Below are 25,398 nucleotides of genomic sequence, written 5' to 3' on the forward strand. Positions count from 1 at the left end.
GCTGTCAATTTATATGAAAATTTATATGGGAAATGTCATCGATCGTCATTTGCCAGCCAACTGGACGCCGTTTTTTTTCGATCATACAGTATCAATCAGTTTTACAACAAATCTGCCGTTTTGTCTACACTGAAAAAGTTATAATGTAAGTAAATTTACAAGAAATATTATGGATTTTTAAAAATCTAATAGTTTTGCATAATTTCACAAAATAATTTTATTTTACAAAATTGTTTAGAAATAATGAAATACATTTATCCAAACTATACGACTTTCACAATTAGCTTTGTATGTTTACAAATAAAATTTAAACCCTAAATACAATTTTTTATAGTAAAATGCCATGTTTTTTTCACTATACAATGCTATAATTAAAAAAAAACCGCAGGTTAAACGTTATGCAGAGGATGTTAAAACGGACGGCAGTTTTCAGAACTGCCGTCAGTATTTTAGTCGGTCTTCCGTTTTACCTGACACGCAAAACTGACAGGTAAAAAGTTATGTGTAGACGGAGCTTTAGAGATTTGTCAAGTTTTCACAGAAACAGTTATAAAGGTTTTAAGTATTATTGAGAATCCAAATTAAGTTGTAATATAACCTGTTGATAAATCAATTTTTCCTGCACTCTTATATACAGGGTGTTCCAGAAATAAGTGCAAGTATTTTAAGGGGTGGTAGATCTCGATAAACGAAACATATTTTCTCTTTATCTAAGTCCAAAATAACGGAGATATTTTACTTTGAAAATTTCCAAAAAAAAATGATTTTTTGCTCAAATTTTGAGAAACACTGGATCTTTTCTGGATTTTCTTTCTTGTAAATTTAATCTACTACCTATGTTGCCATATTATCAAGAAATTAAATTTTTTAACTAAAAACGAAAAAAAAAATAAAAAAATTTTTCAAAAAATTCCGAATTTTCAAATTTTTTTTTTTCGCGAAAAGAACCTCATAGGCGTGTTTCTGGGGTTGCACTATACTACCAGTTAAAATACTTGCACTTATTTCTGGGACACCTTGTATAATATTATGTTTAACTTGAGTAATAAATAAATTTAACGGCTGGCAATTGGTTCAAAATTCGCATATTTATGTAAAATTGAAAAAAAAAGAACTTTCTCAAATAAAGTTTTTCAAAATTCGGCCAGGATTCATACTCAGGCCATTTTATACTCATTTATTTCTTTAAATGTCAAATTTAGATATTACCCGCAATGGCTAGTTTACTTTATCTGTGGCACTGTATATGACTTAAGATATCATAAGAAAAATCATAAAGACTCTATAAAAACTTGACTTTATAATTCAAAATTGAGTACTTCGAAGTTATAAACTTCAGAGAAATACGTAAACGTAGAGCGTTCCTAAAATATTCCGTAAAAATAACTCTGGGATTTTCGCTACTGGAAAAAAATCTACAAAATAAAATAGTTATTTTTTGAGAACACCACTGGCGTTGAATCGAAATGGAAACCAGCTTGTCAGTATTTTTTTACTAGTAAAAGGAATTTACTTAACTGACAAAAAATTACTAATTTTTCAGGAGGTATATCTCCTGAGCCAATATTTGGACAGTTCAACATTTGTATGGAATTTCCTATGTTTCCAACGCCGATCCACCACCTAGACCTACCACCCTATATAGGGTACTATCTTCATTGCGTGTATTCTGGGACCTATGGCTTGTATAATGCTTGGTCAATAAAGGATGGTGGTTTATATATAATCGTTTTTTATTAGTGTTTCTTTTATAAGGTTTCTATCTTTGTTTAGTGAATTGTTGTTTGAACGTATTGTTTTTGCTCTATCATATAATATTTTTTTAAATGTCTCTGATTTCAGTCTGGATTCTAGTGACATTTTACGAAAAATAGAGTTTTTGTCTTTTAAATTTCTAAAAAATACTCAGACCTTTTTCTAGACGAACATAGAACGACTAGGTATAAACCAATAATTATTTTATTTTCTTAGAACGCGTCTACCTTTACTTATTTATCCGTATTCCAAACCAACAACCTTATTATCTATCTCAACGTTCCGAACCCTTTCAAATCAAAGTCTCCCCTGCCGCGAGATTCGCGCGGTCTCTTTTCTGTTTCTTCCACTCTCATACGTTCACAGGGCTCACCACTTTCTTGTCCTTCTTCTTCGAGACGAAGGTTTCGGTGGTGCACTTGGGCCCCTCCTCGGGACTGTAGGACCAGCGCACCTTCTCCTTGACCTGCGGCTTCTCGTCGGGCGTTTTGCTTTTACGAGTTTTCACAAACTCGCTAACTCTGTGTCACTGAATCTCGCAGAAGGGCAGTTTCTGGCTGTCTTTGCCGGTGTCGGTGTCCGTGTTGCTCACGTCGTCGCCCTTGGGGCTCTCGGCGTTGCTCGTGCCCCCCTGGCCACTAGAGAAAAATTAATAATTATTATCATGGTCACAAGGTCGATGTGAGTTCATGTTAGATACGACATTAAAGAGGAAGTCAGAAGATAGGTTTACAGATATACAAATTTGCCTAACGAACAAAAAAATGCTTAACGTTTCGGAAAGTTTATCACTTTCCGTAGTCGGAAGCAAAAAAAAATACAAAGAATAAAGAAAAAAACTATTGAAAATATTTAAATTCAACTATTCGAGAACAAAGTTACTACCCGATAACAATTACTTGATAAGGTAAAACCAAAAGGCCCCCAACTTTCTGTATGATTACTTTTAATTTTTACGTATGTTATGGTTATTTATGTTATGTTCTTTAAAATCAAAGAAGCGATTGCCATACATTACTAAGTTATCATTGTGTCACAATGATAACAATACAAATATATTGGGATAGGAGAAATGGATAAGGATAGGAAAACAATATAAAATACGAACATCTTTCCACTAACACCAATTTTCATCCAAAAATTGACGTTACTTAAATTATTTGGAAAAAATCGAAATGAAAATGAAACTTTTACACATGTACACCCTGTATCTCCGAAACTAAGCATTTTAGGACATACATTTATACGAACTTTTTTACTTATTTTTATCTGCAGAATATGCTGCCGAACTTTCCGGAATACAGTGCGGACCACCCTGTATTTCTGTTGAAATAATGCTAATAAAAATCTGAAAAATATGTAGTTTTAAGTGAAGAAACTTACCTAATAGAGCCTGGAGGGCACATTGATTGTCATCTAAGCGCCAAAGTGGAAACCATTGGCGGCCTAGAGGGCTTATTTTCAAGAATCTTTTCGATATCTTGAACCATATTAGTATTCAGCTTGGGTATTAACTAAAAAATTATAATTTTGCTTAGTCTACGCAATTCTGTATCAGAAAAAGTAATAAAAAGCCCTCAATTTTAGTTAAAAATATTATTTTATTAACCTGCAAAGCTTGGATATTCTCGTACAGCTGCTCCACGTTACTGGCTCCTAGAAGTAAGCACTGCACTGACTCGTTTTTCAAACTCCACGCTATGGTAAGCTGAGTCAGCGAGCATCCCAATTTCTCCGCCAGACCGTTTAATTCCCTGATTCTCTCCGAATGTCTCCTGGATTCTTCCGGCTGGATGCGCTCCTTCATCCAGCCGTAGCCCTGGAACGAACGTAAAAATCTTTTAAAATTCTGTAAATTTTAAGTGCCTTTTCTACATTTTGAAATAATACGAATGTATGTCACGTACTTAAAAAATGGCTTTGTTAGACAAGGAGAATTATAATTAAAGGGGTATTTAAAAAGTTGGAATAATTTAACAGTAATATTAAAAGGAATTAGAAGTATGACGGTGCATAAATATTAGTAGAGTTCTCAGCGGGGAAGCTTCCATTGATGCGGGTGATGCGTCGCATCCCTTCAAAATATTGTAATATGTTTTTATTTAAAAAAATCTTTGTTCGAAAAAACGAGTTCTTCTATAATAAATTCCAGAAATAATTTTGCAATCATCCTTTAGTTGGTGTATTCAGAAAAATTATGGTGTAATTATGGTGTATTCAGAAAAATTATGGTGTAATTATGGTGTATTCAGAAAAATTATAGTGTAATTATGGTGTATTCAGAAAAATTATGGTGTAATTATGGTGTATTCAGAAAAATTATGGTGTAATTATGGTGTATTCAGAAAAATTATGGTATAATTATGGTGTATTCAGAAAAATTATGGTGTAATTATGGTGTATTCAGAAAAATTATGGTGTAATTATGGTGTATTCAGAAAAATTATGGTGTAATTATGGTGTATTCAGAAAAATTATGGTGTAATTATGGTGTATTCAGAAAAATTATGGTGTAATTATGGTGTATTCAGAAAAATTATGGTGTAATTATGGTGTATTCAGAAAAATTATGGTGTAATTATGGTGTACTCAGAAAAATTAAAAACTATCGAAGAAGGACTTTCAAAGCCAAAGCATATTTTGAATATTAATACTAAATTATTATCGTGTATTCGTCATTTTAGTAAAAATGTTTTTAAAAGTGAACACTGATTATGTGGTTGTAAAGCACCCAATAAACTTTTTTGTCTACTATTTTCCAAGGAGAAAAATGTATAGAATACTACTATTAATATTAATAGAGAACATGCGTTCCTTACCTTCATTTGAAGAAAATATAATAAAAGTTTTAGACTAACTAGAAGAATCATCTTAATTTTAAAACTTAAAATCCAGGATGCGTTCATATAGTAATCGCAAAACAATTTCCGATGCACATGATCAACTTTGAGTGACAAGAGATGGCGACAGCGTTGCCAGATTGTGATTGATTTATGACAAACAACATATTTATTATATCATTTTTAAAGAAAAGAGCCCCGAGGGCCCGGGCCCGTGTGCTTCGCACCCACGGCACATCGATAGTTACGCCACTGTCGAACAAAATATCATATAGAGTTATCAAGAATCTCCTATTGGCTGAATAAATCATCATTGTCTTCCAGTTTCAAACAAATAGTTACAACAAATGTTCAACAGTAACTCGACAATATATAGAGCAGCTATTAGATACAATCTAATTTATCGACTGTTTAGCAACAGGTTTTTAAAGCTAAGGTTACCTTAATCTTAAACGAGTTTACCCACATCCAAATTAGTTAGCCTGTTAGTAGTTAACCCCCCTCCCACTCATTCTAATTCTAATTCTAGCCTGTTAGTAAGCTGGGTAATTAACTAGGTAACTCTAGGTTAAACCAGTAACCGACAAACTAATAGCTTGTCTAATAATAGACAAGATGAACAGTTTAGGGTAAGAGATAAGAGACAAGTAAAATTGTACTTTAATTTGATTTCTTATACCTCTTTATTTGTGGCTGCCGTTTCATCTTCTGTCCAAGAGAACGAGCTATATTTGTTTCTAAAACTGGCCCTGGAGAATAACTGGATACTGCTGTCGTCTTTCCCTTGGGACAGGCCCATGGATATGGGAGACCACGCCATCAATCCTAGAATTTAAAATAAAATATACTAATCCATATACAAGGATATTATTAAAGATATCGCTATACATATAGTTTTGAAATTGTTTTTAAGACTTACCCACTCCAATTTTATTATATAATTCTGGCATATAGAGCTCCGTTTTTTCTCTACAGAATAGATGGTACTCAGCCTGCTCTACTATAGGCGTTACGCAGTTGAACTGCCTGCAGTTGGTGTAGGCCTCCATTATCTCCACTGGGGACCATCGCGCTGTGCCCCAATACATTACCCAGCCTTGGTTGATGACGTAATTGATTGCCCTAACTACTTCTGTCAACAGACGAGAAAACATTTTTAATAATGAGAATATTTTTTCAGAATAACTGGGTATGATATTTACAATCGATAATAAAAAGAAAGATAATAATATCAAAATAAATTAAACACTAACTATTTAAAATTCAAAATTGTTCATGATTAAACAGGCTATAGCTACTTAGTAGGAAATTGGATCCATTTTAATTCTGACCACTCCAAAACATGAGATCCAGATCAAAAGATAAAGTGTAGGATCGAACAAGTTTGAACAACTTTCCTAAAACTTTGAAGGATGCATGGCGACTAAAAATGCCAACTATAAACAGAATTGAAGGCTTCGAAATGTGGACACCACGACGAATGCTGACTATCCTGGGTGGACCATGTGAGAAATAAAGACATTTTCAGAAGAGCTGGTTTAGAAGAACGTAAACTCTTCGAAATCGTCAAGAAGAAAAAAATAGTCTGTTTGGGACATATATTACGTGAAGAATGATGCCACTTTCAACGTCTATTTCTCCAGAGTAAAATCTTCGGAGGTATTGGGACGAAGAAGCTATCCTGGGTGAGGAATATTCGACATTGGACAGGAATAAAGGACTCCCAAGCACTCCAAGTCGCTGAATCTAATAGAACTAATAGAAGAATTAGAAATAGCATACGTACCTTCCATAGGACACATCGGGTCCGCTTTATGAACGATGACGACATCAATGTAGGACAGCTGAAGACGGTGTAGGCTGGCCTTAACGCTTTCTATTATGTGTTTCCTCGATAGTCCTCGCTCTTCAGACCTTTAAAAAGTTTTTTGGTTAATATATTTTTTTTTGGTTAATTTGTTACAATTTCGATGCTCAACATTGGCATCTCAGAAACTAGAAGAAATACGAATTCGATTTAATGAGACAATAATTTGTTTGTCTGTACTATTCTTTTTTTTATATCGTGTGGTGCATCGGAACGAGGGTACTAGGAAATTCCATATAAATTTTATCTCCCTAGATGATTTTATGCAAAAATTGTATGCACTTTTTTGAAAAGGCGTTAAAGTTGTACTGTCATCTAGAATTTTGTTTTATTTGGAATAGGCATCTAAAAGTTATTTGCAAAATTCTATATACCTTCAAATTACTAAAAAAATACGGCCCAGAGAAAGCTACAATTAAAATGCCAGCAAAAATATGATTTTGGCATTGTCAAATTTGATGTCACATTTTTTTTTGTTTACAAGAATTTATGTGGTTTGAAAAGGGTGGTTATCTTTTTTCTGAATTGGAATGATCATCTACAAAAGAATTAGTTGAACTAAGAATAGTATTCGCGGTATGACTTGTTTGCTGTTCATTACTCGAGCACGTGCATGCCTCGCTTATAAATCCACAATAATTTCAAAATCAAATTTTTTTTTAAAATCATGCACTGGAGGGGTAAAATAAGCTTTATTGGTAGCCACATTTCAATCAAACTGCAGAAAATATCTATAATTTCAACTAACTCACCTAGTGCTCCAATAAATTTTCGTCGTGACGATAAAGCTGGTCCTTTTCCAGCCTCTTCTGGATAGAATGCGGCCCAATTCTACCTCCGCTCTGGTTCCTGCGAATAGAACACAAACGAAAACTTATACTATCGAGTCGGTTCCCGAGTCTGAAGCAGTTTGGCTTTGGCTTTTGTGTCGAGGAAATTTGTCGCCGAACGGCACAAGTAACGAATGGCTTTGGCAACTTTTTCCGAACTTTTGATGTTTCAAAGACCGAGCTCGGCGAGTCGAAGACGACAAATTTATTTTTCGAAAAGGGGTTTTGGCTAACAACAATGAAATGAATAAAGGAGCTTATTGTTTTTTATTGTTCGGAAATGATATCCTTGTCAAAAAGTTTTGTGCGTTATTGCGTTGTATTTTACTGTCTGAAACTGATTTATTTATTTAATTATTTTTGTTTTGGAGTTTTATTTTTGATATCTCTGTTACTAATTATATAGGATGAGTCTTAAATAAGTGCAAATATTTTCAAGGGTAGTATGTTTCAACCTCAGAAACATGAATATGTGTTTTTTCGCGAAAAAAAAATGAAAATTGAGAGTTTTTTGGTATTTTTTTTAGTTTTTAGTTAAAAAACACAATTTCTTGATAATATGGCAACATAAGTAGTATATTAAATTTACAAGAAAGAAAATCCAGAAAAGATTTTGGATTTATTTGAAAAACGGTAAAGAGAAAATATGTTTCTTTTATCGAGATCTAACAGTCCTGAAAATATTTGCACTTATTTAAGGCTCGCCCTGTATTGGTGTTGAATAGAAGTTTGAACCCTTTAATAAATAAAAATATACAGGGTGTTTAAAAAACATGTACCGTCTCTTGGAGGGGATTCATCGAATAAAAATAAGATTTACTTTTAATATGTTTCGTAGCTACAGGGAGTTAAATACTTCATTTTTTTCGATTTATTATAATTTTCTTTCAAGTGCCTTTATTGATTCGAATAAAATTTTGAGGGTAGATGTTACTATTAGTGCTACATACAAGAATACAGGGTGGCGCCTTATTTTAACCTCTATGGTGGAGCCTCTCATACGGCGCAGAGACTCTATGGAGAACGGTACTTTATATCGAAACGAAATTTTTGTAGCATATGTAGGTTAGTTTAGAGAATTTTCTAAAAATATAGAGAATTCTACAGGGTGTCCCCAAAAAAGTTGCACATCAAAGTAAGGTTTTTTGTAATGGAACACCCTATATATTAATTGATTTTCGGATTTTAGGAAAAAAATTAAAGTGAGTTTCATTAAAAATGCATATGCGTAAAATGTATGGATTTTGACATATTTCACATTTCGTGAAATTGAAGAATACATTTTAAATTTCAGTAACAGCTACCTAAATTGTAATTTACCTTGTATATCTTGATATTTAGTTAAAGTAACCGTTGAATGTTAAATTAAATTCAAATTTGACCAGAAAAACTATACAGGGTGAGAAAAAAATTAATATTGAACATTGGTCACATTTAAAAGCCAGTTACTCCTTTATTTTAAATGGAACACCCAGTATATTATTCCGATATTAATGGAGAATTGATATATCTACAAAAAACTATTAAGGGTGCCTACTCTTTAGAAAAAGATTTTCCTAAATATTTTCATTTTTATGATTTTGCGTCAATAAATATTTATTATTTGATAAAATCTAGGTGGCTGTGGATATAACTTTTGTTGATTTAACAAAAATTAAAGGATATGAAGTAAAATATTCATCGGTAATAAAAAAATATACGTTTAAAACATTTTTTAATTTTTACAGAATTAAAACTAGATATGATATGTGACAAAAATTAGCTAGGTGAAATAAAATGCTCCAAATTGCTTCTTTCCCTGATAATATACCGCTCTTAAAACTATTCGCACTGATTTAAGACTCGTTCCGTATAAAATAAACAAGGGTATGTAATAAAAAGTTTGTTTCAATATACGCGTTTCGATTTAACTGGTGTTTTCAAGAAATAATCCATGAGTAACCTCCGCCTTAAATAAGAGACTCCTGTGTTGTTTTTAAAGGTACAAAACGAAGCAAAAACAAAGACCAAACATTGATAGGATCATAGGATAAGCTAGACCAAGAACACTACAATACAACCGTAAAAATAAATGCTGTGTGCTTACCTGAATGGGCTTCTGATAGATCAAAAACGTTAATGCCGCTCTCCACGGCTAAAACGATTATTTGTTCGGCTTGTTCCTCGCTCACGTTGGGGCTGAAAGTCGGCCAAGTGCCTGGAAACAATGGAGCCTTTCAGTTTTCAATAACGAAACACGTCCGGGACGGAGCCGCAAAGTTTAGGTAGAGCTCTATGACGCGCTAGAGCTCGAACAGTTGCAATTTAGAATCTTATTATCTAGATATTTTAGATAGTTTGTTCCTTATTCGATCGGTACTGTATTTAGAAAGTTTTGCAGGGTGATATGTGGGTATGAAAAGCCCCATTAAACGGGGTAGAGTAGTGTAAAGAGGGAAAAATATATCTAAGAATTTTTAGAATGAGTGGGAGGGGGGTTAATCACTTCGACCTTACAGATCCATTGTGTCCCCCTTTCTTGAATCATAACTCATCATACAGTCCCAGGGCTTTGACAAAAGCCAGTATCTGGGACGGTTTTATAGAGGGTAGTTCTCCATCTCCAATATCAGTCGTACCAAAATTCATGGCACGAATGGTTGTCGTCTCGGCGCACTCAGTGATGAGGTGTACTGGTGTTTCCCCATCTTCCCCACAGAATCTGCATTCGCCGTTTCTTCTTAGTTTCAATCTACTGAGGTGTTCATTGAGGAGACAGCGTCCTGTTAAAAACCCCGTGACAATCCGAAGATTGTTCTTACTCAGACCTAGGAAGATCTGTGATTTTTATTGATCATAAGCCCTCAGAAACTTCTTCGAGTGTCCTAGACCATTGCAAGATTTCCATTCCAGGTTGCGGATGGAATCTTCCAAGTTCTTGAGTTCCTCCTTGAGTTGGTTACCACTTGGAAAGCAGAACGGTTCTGGTCCAGTTAGTGGAGTGTTCGCTCCTTTTCTACCTAGATTATTTGCTTTTTCATTGCCTTTTATCCCTTGGTGAGCAGGCACCCAGTGTAGGAGGACTTTGTTTTCTTTGCCTAATTTATTCAGCTTCTCTATGTATTCTTTGACCAATTTCGAATTGATTGAGACTGAGTTGATCGCCTTTAACGCTGCTTGACTATCAGATAAGATGGCTATTTCTTGTTTCCGATAGTTCCTATCTAAGATAAGTTGTACGCATCTCTCGATAGCGTAGATTTCTGCCTGTAGGATACTAGGGTAAGTGCCCATTGGTTCGGAGTAACTAGCTCTCGGCCCAAACACTCCGATCCCTGTTCCCGTATTGGTTTTGGAAGCATCAGTATACCAAGTTGTGGTATGGTCTTTTAACTGCTGGGCAAGCGTTTCGCTCTTCCAATCCTTCTTATTGCTCAATACTACATTGAAAAATATATCTAAAAAAAAGGGACTCAGTAAAAGTTCTTCAGCTAAAGGTTCACAGCTGAAAAGACACTAATGCTCAGCCTTTGCAGATGATTTAGTTATCTTAGCAAGAGATCGGAAAGAACTGATATCGGTGACCAAAAGACTAGAAGATCAAGCGCTAAAATTGGCTTAGTGTTTAATGAGAAGAAAACGAAGTGTATGGATTGATCATAGAGATTTTGAGAAGGGAAGATGTCGACAAATAGATTCTGAGAGAGGGAAACGATACCAGTTTGAGGAAGTAGATACATTCACATATCTAGGAACCGTATTTCTAAGGAAACCAAATGTAACTCAGGAAATTGGGGCAAGAATAATGGCGTAAGAATAAGTGTAAGAACATCTCTAGAAGTTTAAAAATCAGAATGTACCAAACAGTGATACGACCAATAGTGCTATATGCATGTGAAACGTGGACGTTCAATGTAACGGAAAGTTCGAGGCTAGAGATTTGGGAAAGAAAAATATTGAGAAAGATTTGTGGAGGAAAGAAGATAGGCAACATATAGACCAGAAGAACAAACGAAGAATTAAAGCAAGAATGGCTAAAGCAAGAATTCCTAGTATGATAATGAACAAAATCGGTGGAGTGGTAGAGGAGGGGTAGATCGAGAACCAGATGGAAGATAACCAATCGACCCTTTAGGTTTTTAGAGTTATTATATTATCAAAACTTTAACAAACACCTATGATATCAGCGCGAACCAAACTACCTACCTAGTCCAATGTTGGACACCCTGAGTCCACTCTTGCCCAAGTTCCTGTACCTCAACCCCGGCGTGATGTTGGTAGACCTGGTCAACTGAAGCGGTACCGCCGGAGCTGAGTGGGCCAATCCGCTGAGCAACAGCTGTTCTTTGGTGATGGTACCATCGCCGGGACGGTCAGCTAGGGCACTTAGGGCGCTGCCAGCGCTGAATTCTTCCATGCAGTCCAAACTAGCTATAGGCGCTCTGCACCTGCAAAATAACAAGGAAATTTGAATGTTTTTGGTCTAAACACATATTTATGATCCAAATAACTCATTTTGGGTGAAATTAAAAAAAAAAATTGTCGATCTTTATAGCCTACCATACCGGTTGGACACACATTTCGACACTTTCAAGAGAATCAAAACTTATAGACAAATTTTGACAAGTACTACCTTCTTAAACGGCCCACAGACGATCCAATCTGTTGTACAACAAGTTGGAGTATTTGGATTGATCCAACTGTTTGAACAATAATCGTAACGTCTGTGAGCTTGTCGTCCAACTTGTCGTTAAGGCGCGGTTGGATTGTCTGGTAGTTCAGCATGTTTAAAAATCTGTCGTACAACTTGGTTGGATCAACGACAAGTTTGAACGTTTGTGGCTTTTTCACCGACTTGTTGCTACTATGTTAATACAGAAATACATCGTGTAGTGAGATTGTGGTGTTTCATCATGGAGGAAAATAGGCAGTTTTGGACAGAATTTATTGAAATTTATAGAGACCATTCATGCTTGTGGAATTTTAAAAGTGAGGAATATTCCAATAAACACCAACGGAACTCCAGATACGAAGTGTTGCTGAGAAAAATGAAAGAAATAAATTCAGATGCAACATTAGAACTTCTTAAAAAGAAAATTAATAATATCAAAAGCGACTACTAAAGCAGCTACGGCTTTTTTCATATGGTCATATTGTATGAGAAGATCATCCGCTACATTACTGGCAAATGCAGGAGTGAACATGACAAGGTTAAAAAGACACGGAGGATGGCGATCTGCAACGGGTGCGGAAGGATATATCGAAGAGTCCATCAACAATAAAATAGAGATTGCAAAAAATATTCAAGGTGCTGAAGTGTTCCAGAACGAGCCGTTGTAATGACAGAGCCTATTTCAAGCAGTGGAGGGACAACATCTGCATACAACGTTTTACAATTTCTGAATCTACAAAAAAAATAATTTTCATTTTATGTTAATATTAATTTAAATAAATAATTGAATTAGTAATTTATCAATAAAGCTAATCAGCTAATCTCACGCGTGTATTATTATGTATTTTATATGCATGTATACATATGAGTAATATCTGTATAAGTTGTGACTGTATAAAAGAATATTACCTTGTTTTATCGGGTTTTTAAGGAAATAAAGGATTTAGTTCATAATTCAAACAGAGTAGATTTCCACGTGATTTTTTACCGACTAAACCACTTTAAACATCATATAAATAAGCGTTTATGTTTGTAGTTAAGGTTATTTCCCAACAAGCGACATTGTATCACGCAACCTCGGTCATGTTTTTATTTTGCCTTCCTTTTCGAAAAATGTTTTTGGTCAATGTCATAAGTCAGAGGAAAATAGGTTACAGCAGATTATAGATTAACTCGAAGGAAATCGATCTCGTCCTAGTTTAAAGGGAATAAATAAAGAAATTATGCAAGAGTTTGCTGGTTTTGAGGAGTTTTCAAGGGTATTTAATTATGAATTTCTCAAGGCATTTTCTTTAGACTGAACATTTACCTGAAAGCTCTTTTAAATTTCTTTTTCTTTTTACTATATAAAATATAGTGGAGTGCCCAGAGACTTTTACCTCGGAATTCAATTACTGTGAATGTATTAAAAATACTAAAATGTTTACCCATTTTTTTCGTTGCTTTTAATTTTTTATTTTAGTAATTTTAGTAAATTCTTAATTATTTCCTTCTTAAATTTAGATTTTTTTAATTCTTTTTCTAAGTAAATTTTTTGAAATAAATAAATCTAATGCATATTATGCACCTATTCTGCTTATATTCTAATCATTGAAATTTTGATTGAAATCGAATTATACAGGGTGGCGCGTCATATGCGACGCGGCTTTTGCAAGGAGAACAAAAGTTTGTATTGGAGTGAATTTTTCCGAGCTTATGTAAATCAATTTAACGTATTTTCTAAAATTATGTAGAGTTCTACAGGGTGTCCCTAAAAAAAGTTACACATCAAAGTTATGTTTTTTTTTTGTAATGGAACACCCTATATATTAATTGATTTTTGGATTCTAAACACACGAAAAACACGAAAAATGGGCACCTTAAAACTTTGATGTACTTTAAAGGTTAATATATTTTATTTTAATGGGACGATATTGGTGATTTTTTAAGCAGTGTGTTGCCAAATTATTTGACTTCTTAGTATCGTTTTTTAAATTAAAAATGAAACTCCCCATCTGTTAATTATACGAGGGAAAACAAAATGTTGATATTTTTGATGAAAGTTTTTTTAAAAATTATTTTATCATCTAGATACATCCTTTCTCGATGGTTTGTTTTTTGGTTCATCTCATTAGCTTTATTTTTGTTGGAGATATTCACTTTAAATATGCACACATAATGCGCATACATTTTTTTTTTATTACAAATAGTAAGTACCGTATGATTGAGAAAAAAACGGCGCCCAGTTGGCTTAGAAATGAACATCGATAACATTTCCCATGTAATTTTACATATAAAATGACAGCGATCTTCATTTCATAGACAACGCTGATGCCGTTTTTTTTTTCGATCATATGGTAGCTTCAGTCATTTCCAAAACAACATGAAGCAGTCTTTTATTAAATTATCATAGTATATCACCAAGAACATTACAGTGAATGCCAATCACTACATATCTAATAATATCTAATAAACTAATTAATATATCTAATATTAACTAACACACTGATTACCTACTACCACATAATCTATAGGTCACCCGAATACAAAACAGTAGCATTTAGCTTGACGATGACTTGTCAAACACTGACACAAACTCCCGTACCTTATGAATAATAATGTCTCCACTGGATTGTATTTATTTTTAAAGGCTATTGTTCGAAATCGATACAAATGCAATGTTCGAAATGATCGATAGATGTGCAGCTCAAATATTTATAATAGAAGAGCATTGAATAAGAAGACTAAGTGTGGGTTTACATGCATCCGTCGTGCGTCGTTCTTCCTTGATTTTGTGTAATTTTATTGGTTTATTTCAAAAACGACAGCTCATCAGGAATTGCCACAAATTTCTCGAATGGTGAAGAACTTCACTAAGATAGAGACAGGCGAAATAAGGTCTACTAACAGGGCATCATTCATTGCCATTACTCGCTGACGAGTATTTGACACGCATCAGAAGATGATTACGCAAGGCGTTTCCTTCATGAGCTTTTCTGTGACTGAAAAGCCCGATACGTGATGTTTTCTCTCTTGCGGACTCCGGATATTCAAAAATCTCATTACTTTAAATATCCTTGTACCTTTTGAGTTGACCACCCGGTTTCCTTTGAGCGTCCACAAACTCACTGCAAATAAGAGATTTCGGTAGGTGGTTTTCTTGCATACTGCATACTTATCCAGCCTATCTTAAGCGAGATTTAGTAATCATGACTTCGGCACTCTCGCAGCTAGCCTTTTCAAGGACCGTTACGTTCGGTTTGGTTTGGTATACACTGCAAGTTTCGTTTTTGTGCTCACGTCATGATTGCAGAAAACCCTGTCTTTTAATTTCCAGAATGCTCTTGAGGCGCTGCTAATTCTGTGCTGAATTTCAGAGTCGATATTAGCCTTTTCCGAAATCAAACTGCCCAGGTAATTGAATTCAGCTACATATTGCAATAGTTCTTCTCCGATTTTTATAGCATTTTTATGATTTTCCGGGGGAGTTCACATGATACACACCTTCTATCGATGTTCAGCTTAAGACCCAAAGCCTCGTATGGCCAGGTATATGTGTTCAGCATTTCTTGTAATTGCTGTATCGTTTTTGCAACTAGAGCAGTCATCAGCGTAACATATTGAAGTTTTTAAGAGGCATCTACAGCTGATGTCATTGACGGATCTGAAGAAGATACGAAAGAACACATATAACACATTATGTTATGTCAGTGCGACAGCCTGGCAAATACGCGTTTTTTTTTGTATTAAACAATGATACAAAAATAATAAATAATATAAATAACGCTTTATTGTACAAAGAGCCAAAATAGCTTCATCGACAAAGCATTTAAAAAAACAAACAAAAGCACAAAAATATACAAATAATAAAAGATCTAACCCAGCATCAAACAATTCAAAAACAAATACGTCATTAAAATTACAAATAGACCATACATGGACATACAAAATTTTACAATTGGGAAATTGTAAATGGTTATAATCATTTAAGAGTCATAAAATATTAAATACCTACTAGATCTTTAACCAGTGTGTGAGATGATCAAAATTTTAAAATTCAAAATTGTTCAAGATTAAACATCAACAAAAAAGTCGTTTACCGCATATAGGGCTGGCTCTCTCCAGTAAGTATGATTTCAGAGCTTTGCGAAATGCGGGAAAGAATGAAAGCGACTCGATATCTAAAAGCAGATGATTGTACATTTTTTGGCATTGTACAGTATTGCGCCTTTAACTAGTTCTGAGCTCGGGGTTGGCAGATAAAGACTGTGCTCCACATTCCTAAGTGGATAGTTGTGAGGTGGCCTTCCGGGAATAGCAGATATGTTCTTGCGGATTAAGCAAATGGATTCAAAAATGAATAAAGAAGGAAGAGTTTTAATTTTTTAAAGAAATTCTGGCAGTGAGTTCTACTGTTCAGTCCCAATAAATATGGAATTGCTCTCTTTTGAAGTTTGAAAATACGATCAAATTTTGTCGCGCAGCAGGTACCCCAGAATGGAAGGGTATAACGAAGATGCAACTCAAATATAAAAACTAAAATATAAAAACAGATTATGATGACAACTTTATCTGTAACCCTGTATAAAAATAGAGATAAATCGAACTTACCTGTATATTGTCGGTGGTTGGGATTCTTCGCTGGTATTATCGGTATTATTATTGGTGTCATTGTTTGAGAAATTACATAGGGCCAAATGGGACATTATCATTAATTAGCTGATGTGATAGTTCGTTGTTAAACTTTGATTAATACCACGGTTATAATTATACGTCCTTAATGTAATCGATGTGGATAAATTTGATAATAATAATTACAATTTTAGGCACTACGCACCACGTTTGTTTAACGATAATAAGGCAATTAAATTTCAACTATATGTGTATAACAGTTAATGAGCTTCTCTGAAAATTAACAATGTTCATTTATGGGTAGAGGTTTACGAAAAAAATAAGGAAAAAAGTTACTAAAAAGAATATATTTTATTGAGATTGATAGGTTTTTTTTAATTTATTAATTATTGTTGGTCTCCTGGTTCTTGACTCAATTCAAAAATATGTTTATTGGTTGCTACAAATTTTTCAATATACCGTATGAACGAAAAAAAATGGCGTCCAGTTGGCTTGGAAATGAGGATCGATGACATTCCCCATATAATTTTAATGACAGCGATCTTCATTTCATAGCCATCGCTGATGCCGTTTGTTTTTCGATCATATCGTATTTATACAACAAATATATAAAAAATATATAACAGTAACAATGTATACAAATGAAATTTAAACCATAAAGACAATTTTGTTGCAAAATTCCATGATTTTTCCATGTTGTGTGTAGACGGGGTTGAAAGATGTACAGGGTGGTCCGAACTGTGTTCCGGAAAGTTCGGCAGCATATTTTGCAGATAAAAATAAGTAAAAAAGTTCGTATAAATGTATGTCCTAAAATGCTTAGTTTCTGAGATACAGGGTGTTGAAGTTTCATTTTTTTGGCGATTTTTAACAAAAGACATTTTTTACGTAAAAAACATGAAAATATATATTTTTTCACTCAGTAGTTTCTTACAGGTACGGACAAAAAGTTATTACTCTTCAAAACAGTTAAAATACATGTACGTGGCGCCCTCTACAAATAGGAGTCATATTGACATCAAAATCAAATTTCTCGTGTCAAAAAACTCCCAGACACCAACTTTCATCCAAATATTGACATTACTTCAAAAATTATTTGGAAAAAATCGAAATAAAAATGAAATTTTTACACCCTGTATCTCCGAAACTAATCATTTTAGGATGTACATTTATACGAACTTTTTTACATATTTTTATCTGCAGAATATACTGCCGAAGTTTCCGGAATACAGTTCGGACCATCCTGTATACTATCCAATATACACTGATCTGTTTTGACCAAACATATACCGCGTGTTGCATCGTCGGACGGGACATAGGAAATCCCATGTAAATTTTAATGGGGTCAATTATTGACCTAATTATTTTAGAGAATAATTCTATTTAAGTTTATTGAAGAGCACTAAAATCCACATTCAAAAGAATAACTTTAGATATTTTTGATTAGCTCGTTTACGAGTTATCGCCGATTTCTTTTTAAATATTTCTCCTTTCTTATGGCCCTGTATTTACTTATGAGCACCAGTCAAGGTAAAAGATAACTGTCAAATGAAGTTGTCATTTCAGAAATACCTATTTAGTGCTTTATTATTATTGAAAACTCATTCCCACATCGGAAATCTTAAAGATGTATTTATAAATACAAATTAATATGGATTAAAGTAAAATAATGTAATCAATTACAAGGTTAATTATAGTATTATTACAATATTCCATAACTTATTAATTTAGGTACTATTAAATGACAACTTCATTTGACAGTTATCTTTTACCTTGACTGGTGCTCATAAGTAAATACAGGGCCATAAGAAAGGAGAAATATTTAAAAAGAAATCGGCGATAACTCGTAAACGAGGTAATCAAAAATATCTAAAGTTATTCTTTTGAATGTGGGTTTTAGTGCTCTTCAATAAAACTAAATAGAATTATTCTCTAAAATAATTAGGGAAGCCAATAATTGACCCCATTAAAATTTACAAGGGATTTCCTATGTCCCGCTCGACGATGCAACACCCGGTATAGAACAAAATATAAATAAACCATTTATTGTCTATTTAGTTTTATTTGACCACAGACTTATCATAAATTTTTTTCAAAATTTTAAGCCATAAAAGCCGTAGCTTCTTCATAAGACAGAAAGAAAGTTGTTCTAAAATCTAATATATAAAAGACTCAAGACAGTTTTAGTCACCGTATATGGTGACACCATAGTCCAGACAAGAATAGTAGAAGAAAAATTTACTTCAACTATGGTTCTGTTTCACAGGTGGAAACCAACTTAAAGTGGAACTCAAGAACCTAGAAAACTCCATCCGTAACCTGGAATGGGAATTCTTCAACGGTCTAAGACACTCAAAGAATTTTTTCAGGACAAAAATCAAAGATTTTCCTTGATTTAAGTAAAAACAATCTTCCTCAATGACACCTGTGGGGAAAATTGGAAAACAGCAAAACATCGCATCAAATGTGCCGAGACGACAAACATTAGTGTCATAGACTTACAACTGCTATCAGATATGGACAACTAACCTCTGTAAAACCGTCTCAGATACTAGTTTCTGTTAAAGCTCTGAGACTGTATGATGAATTATAACTCCAGAAAGAGAACACAACAGATCTGTTAATTAACTTCTTTCCATACAATCTACATTCTAGACCATATCCGTTAATATTTTTTTTAATAAATAAATGACAACCTATATATTAAGTATGATAATTCAACCATATCTTAAGTATCTTCGGTTTGTACAGTTTGTAAGTATCTAAGGTTTGTCTATTTTCATTACGTCTCTGAGTCTATACATCCCTATGTGTTAAATAAATAACTGTCGTTTGTTAAAAATAAATGCAATCAATATTTTAGCCAGCAAGCGACAACTTCCAAATGTGTTTTTACTTCTCTGCAGATAAAGGAAGCCAAACAAGGAACTTTCCGGTAAGTTTTAGAATTTCTGGCAGCAGTCCTAAATCGATTCAGAGAGTCTAAATTGGCCGGATAGAAGTACAAGGTTGAATCCTCTGGCACTGCATTTATCTTTAAAAAATTAAATTCTACTTTCTTAATTATTTATAATTACGAATATATTATATAGTGTACATTTTATTTTTCCCAGGCTTTATTTTTTGAACTAGAAAATACATTGAATGCAAATTTTTATAAAGTAACAAAAATTAATACACCTCAATTTTCACTTCATTCTAACTTCACTTTACTGTTAGGTGGTTTGAAGTTAGCAGGGGATCAGTAAGTAGTATATTATATACCAAACATGACATACGCATATGCTGTCTTGATAACATATTAATGTCAACCATTGAACAATAAATATCTTTTTAGTAAATCTTTTTTTTTAAATATACAAGATTTTCTATTTTTAGTTTCGCGAAAAAACTCATAGACGTTTTTCTAGGGTCAAAAGTATTTGCACTTATTTAAAATTCACTCTGTATATAGCCCTTTTTTGTTTTTTTATTTAACTATACAGGGTGAGTGTTAAATAAGTGCAAATATTTTCAGGGTTGGTATATCTCGATAAAAGAAACATTCAAAAATTTCCAAAAAAAAATATTTTTTGCTAAAATTTTGAGAACCACTGGATCTTTTCTGGGGTTTCTTTCTTGTAAATTTAATCTACTGCCTATGTTACCATATTATCAAGAAATTATATTTTTTAACTAAAAACTAAAACATTTTTCAATTTTTTTTAAAAAATCCCAAATTTTCAAAATTTTTATTTTCGCGAAAAATCCTCATAATCGTGTTTCTGGGGTCGAAATAAACTACCCCTAAAAATATTTGCACTTATTTAAGACTCACCCTGTATATAAACTGCTTTTTTCAAAGCATCATAGATGAAATTCTTTTAAAAATAAAGTAAAATTAAATAGACTTTGCCAGATATTTCAAACTCTTAGAAGAATTTTCGGTTAGTTTATTTAAAGAAAAAATAACCGAGAAACGTATTTTTCTTCTTCGGTATAGCTTACTTCAAAGGATTTCTAGTAAAAATATTATCTCCGTGTACTCAAACATCTAAAAAAAATACCAGAAAATTTCTACAAAAGCATTTTTAAAATTTTCTCTCTACTAACCATTTATCTACCCGAAAAAATTAAGTGTCTTTTTAGTTTATAGCACAGCATTACTTTAATATAAAAGTTTGTTATTGTTAAACAATTAAAATTTTCGTGGTCATTTATTTTTGATCTACCATGTGGGTTTGGAGTGTCAATTCTTGGCATAGGTTCAAAAATAAGAGTGCCAGTCCATTTCACTTGAACATAACATTTAGAAAAATAAACATCATAAAGTCATTTATATCGCAGTTATTATATAGTTCTTATCGCAATAGTTTCCTCTTTTTGGCATTAATTGACGTAGTGTATTCTTAGGTCTCTTCTTTGTGATCAAATCAAACTGCAAATAAATAAATTGTTTACATTTTGTTTGTCTATGTTGGGTCAAAACATTTTTTCAAAAAGGTCTTGCTAGCCTCTAGTGTAACTTAAGATTTTAGATTAGACTAAAATATTAGGACATAAATTATTATATCTTACTTTCTTATGTTGTGTTTCTAATTTTATAATTATTGTAACATTGCGACGTCGATGTATTCTTCGATTTATACAGTCACTCTTAATTTAATTACTAACTAAGGAAGATCTATGGGTGTATTTATATCACTTGTTGAACGATTTCATAGCCTCGAAGTATATGAAACTCCAATTTTGTCCACGATTCAGTATTATTAGATACTAAAGTTTAGTTTAAGATTGTTTTTGGGGATAATTTCCTATATCTAAAAGGGAGAGTTCGAATATAAAATACTGTACGATCGAAAAAAACGGCGTCATAGAATGATAATCGATAATAATTTTGACACGGCCAATCTCTAACTTATCAAAAATTAAAATTAATTTTAGGAATATTAAAAAAAGATTAAGGCCAACTGACAGTAAGCGCCATTAAAAAAAATAAAGAAGAGTACTGGCCAGGTAAATATCGTCTTGGGCTTGACTTCGACAAAATTATCATAGATTCACATTCCCAAGCCGTCTTTGACGTCGTTTTTTTTTCTTAATCTATTTCTAGCATAATGAGCGTCTATATCTATACATATATTCTATTTTTTCTATACTTCTATACAAATTGTATTTAGTATAGTCTTATTAAGTTCCTTTTTAAAAATAAATAATGAATGCTTTTTTTAAATAGATTTTCATAAAAATATTTTTAAGAGCTTTTATATTTTCACAAGTATTTATTTATAATAAAATAAAGAGTTTTACTGGCAATACTGTTAATTAAAAATAATTAATTATTAAATTTTTAAAATCATTACCTTCAATTTATATTTAAAAAAAAACTTCAAAAATAATTTCAATTGTTAATATTGTTAAGAAATATTCATGTTAAATATTCATCTAAATTTATACTAACTTGTACTAAAAATATCTGTTAAAACAATAATTTATTGTTACTATTTACTTATTTATTTTTTAAATAATAATTTTTGCAAACACCCTGTACAATAATAATAAATAATTAAAATAATAATTATATGATTGATATTATATTAAAAAAATTCTATCAATTCTTAACGTATGATAAAAAAATAGAAATAAAAAAATTCTTGAAACCTTAAGCATAAATTAAATATCAATTAAATATTTTTCTAAGATAAAAGAAATATTAAATATCCGTTTAATGTTTGTATCTCTATGTTTATTGCTTAATATAATTACTATAAAGCATCTCTATTAAAAATTACTACTTCTTAAACTTTCTATTTCAAAGACAATAAAAAAAACTTGAAACGTTAAGCATAAATTAAATAGTCTAATTAAATCTCTATGTTAATTGGGTATATATTAATACTGAAACTATTCGAGCCTTTCTATGAAAAACTACGACCAACTATAACCTCTAAATTTTTAACAGCCTAAAGACAGAGAACAATGACTTTAAGGGGACGCGTTTTTCCGGAAATCGCACGCCGATTTTCACGCGGTTCACTCTTTTCTGTGCCCCCTGCACCGCGACCGAAACAATCACGACATCGTCGACATTTTCCGCCGAAAAAATCCTGCGGCGACGGTCGCGGTCCCGAATTCGACTTGGCCGCTGCTGCTGCTGCTGCTGGCGGTTGTCGTCATTGCAGCACACGGCACACGGCGAGGTCGCTCTGCGCCTGCGCCGGGTTTGCAGGCAAAAGCGACGGCCGGCGTCGCGACGGATGGTCGAGGGGGTAAAAAGGGAGGGAGGGGGAAGAGGAGCACGCGACGCACACAGGCGGATTTTCTCGAAAACGCGGCCAAAACTCCTAAAATGTAAGAGCCGGTAGAAGCAGGGCACAGCAGTGCAGGCCAGTTTGCGCAGTTTTGCGCTAAATTATTGCTTTTAAAGACTTAGTAGTAGCACATAAAAATCTTGTCCCTAATTCGTGGTACGAGAATTGTTTTTTATGACGATGTGCAAACGAGTCAAATTTCCTGTGCGCAAAAATAAACTCGCGTAAAATAACAATAAACAGCGTAATAGAGAGATATCGCTAAACCGAATAGCGTGCATGGACGTTAATAAGGCTCTCTTAATTTATAGTTATCGGATCTGAAAGAATTCTGTTCGCGGCGCGGCCGCTATTTAAACTTAACCTAACTTTGAATTTAAAACTTTGAAATTGTTTTGTTTACTAGGTATTTTAAAACTAAAGGGCTAAAGTTTTTATTTCCAGTGCTTTATTGTTCAACGTCTGCCAGTGGGTTTAGGGCAACAAGCAACAAATTCTCTTAGAAGGGCTAAGTCGTCATCTGCTGTAAACCTAAGACTCTTTATAGGTTCTTTAATATTGGAAGAGGTAGAATCCATATTTTGAGCCATATTTATTTAATTAAAACTAACCCCAGCTACTTAAATATCAAATTACCTAATAAAACTAAAGCAATAATTCAAAATAATTCAAACAAAACCTAAAATAAAAGATCTCGCCGGCCGGCTCCGGTTGTCAAATATCCGCACATGCCCATTTAAGCAATTTTTAAACGTTATTTAGAAATAGCGCTTAGTGTAATTGATCCGCAAATTACGTCAGGCGGTAACGTTTTTAGCGGGTGTTGCGTTAAAAATTGACTCGCGCATATCGTAACCATGATAAGGTACGCGTAAATACTGCATGACGCTATTCGGTTTTCCGATATCTCTCTAATAACTGTGCCGGTCAGGCGCTGTGCACAATTTTAGAGGCCATAAGTGGGCGCGCTATGTGCGCAAACTAGTAAACTAGTGCCCGATTCCGAAAATTGGAACCACGAAAAACAATAAAGAAAAAACAAAGATTATGATCTGTATAATCTGTGGTAGTAGACTTTTATTTTTTCTAAAAGAACTTAATTTATTAATATTTTTAAAAACTATTTCCTTATTTGCTTCCAAATAAATCTCCCTTATTTTTTCTACGTTATCATAACAAACAGAACATTTCCAAAGCACCTTTTTACGTAGAATTTAATGATTTAAGTATACTTTTTTAAAATTGATAATTTAAGAGTTATCAACAGAAAAATTGATTTTTTATTTGGGACACTTATATTACAGTTGAGGGTTGGAACCTTTAGTGTTACACAGCAAAATAAAACACTAAATCACCACAATACAACAAAACACTTTTACTTTTACACTGGACGCGTGTTTCGCTAATCATGTTAGCATTATCAGCAGATGATTAAGACTAAACTATTATCTACAATTACTAGCTAATGCTAATAATAAATTACAACAATTATTAGGTAATCTAAAGGATAAAACACCTCCACTGGAAAGGTCGAGTATTTATGAAATTTCTTGTAAAGATTGTAATCAGAAATATGTTGAGCAAACTACAAGATCTTGCGTTGATAAAAAACATTGTAAAGATATTAATAATTTAAAATTAATTAAATTGCAGGCAATTAGATGCATATGAAATCATCAAAATTAATAAATGTAAAGATAGTATGAATAGAGACAACGGTCCAATTCCTTTTAGTTCTCTGTTCCTACTACTCTAGTTGTGGAAATTTAATTGTTACGCTCGGTTGGCTAGATCTTGCCACGCCCACTCGGTACCCACTGAGAGAGTATATAAACGCTCAAATTGTAGATAGTAGTTTAGTTTTAATCATAAATTTCGAGAAGAATCGAACAGCTAACCAAGATCTCAGGCGTGATCACAACTGTGTTATATTTTTGGAAAGGTAATTTTAAATTATTTTCAATGAATTAAACATATACAGGGTGACCCATATAAAACATCAAATTTTCTGTTAAAAATTCCTAAATTATTAATTTTAAAAAAGTATACTTAAACCATTAAATTCTACGTAAAAAAGAAATGTTTTCATAAAAATACAAAATTTTCCATAGCAAAAAAGTTACAGCGATCTGTTAAAATGCATATTTTTGAAAAACACTCCGTAACGGTAACAGATACCGATGTGCGGTTTTCACCATCATGTTTTTGATAAAAATTGAGCTCCAGACACCGATATTAGTTGTCGTGTATCTTCTATAGAAAAAGGCGTTTTCCTTTAAAAGCATCCAATTTGGCCCATCCTATACACTTGGATAGAAAAAAAATACTAAGATGATGTACCTTGATAAAAGCAAAAAATCATATATAATAGCTTAAAAGCAATTCAACTTTCATATTACTGGTTTTGGTCACGGTTTTTGAAAAGTTCGCCTGTGTGGACGTCGACGTCGGTCGGTGCGTGCGTTGGGCGAGCGTCGCGGCGTTATGTAATCGGCAGACTGGGTGACGGAATGTGGAACGGAGGCAGTAGGGCAGAAGAGGGGGAGGGAATTGG

At 33.2% G+C, this 25,398-nt stretch overlaps 1 protein-coding gene across 3 annotated transcripts in view; it reads right to left on the bottom strand.

Annotated features, from left to right (window-relative positions):
- Positions 1-956: 956 nt before the first annotated feature.
- Positions 957-25,398, bottom strand: part of LOC115881625 (voltage-gated potassium channel subunit beta-2) — a 65,205-nt gene continuing 40,763 nt past the window's right edge. The window contains exons 1-12 of one of the 3 annotated variants that reach the window (XM_030899179.1): positions 22,479-22,670; positions 21,112-21,353; positions 16,534-16,827; positions 11,478-11,719; positions 9,379-9,489; positions 7,215-7,311; positions 6,382-6,509; positions 5,515-5,727; positions 5,275-5,420; positions 3,365-3,574; positions 3,139-3,269; positions 957-2,393 (exon numbers count right to left, since the gene is read on the bottom strand). In XM_030899179.1, the coding sequence (XP_030755039.1) occupies positions 3,168-3,269; positions 3,365-3,574; positions 5,275-5,420; positions 5,515-5,727; positions 6,382-6,509; positions 7,215-7,311; positions 9,379-9,489; positions 11,478-11,719; positions 16,534-16,634 (1,350 nt within the window). In that variant the 5' untranslated portion in view covers positions 16,635-16,827; positions 21,112-21,353; positions 22,479-22,670 and the 3' untranslated portion in view covers positions 957-2,393; positions 3,139-3,167. Of the gene's footprint in view, positions 2,394-3,138; positions 3,270-3,364; positions 3,575-5,274; positions 5,421-5,514; positions 5,728-6,381; positions 6,510-7,214; positions 7,312-9,378; positions 9,490-11,477; positions 11,720-16,533; positions 16,828-21,111; positions 21,354-22,478; positions 22,671-25,398 lie in introns of those variants that run through there. The other 2 variants (XM_030899180.1, XM_030899181.1) reach the window with 2 other exon arrangements.

The sequence above is a fragment of the Sitophilus oryzae genome, unplaced genomic scaffold (assembly GCF_002938485.1).
Source record: "Sitophilus oryzae breed Bouriz unplaced genomic scaffold, Soryzae_2.0 scaffold_172_pilon_pilon, whole genome shotgun sequence".
Classification (NCBI taxonomy): Eukaryota; Metazoa; Arthropoda; class Insecta; order Coleoptera; family Curculionidae; genus Sitophilus; species Sitophilus oryzae.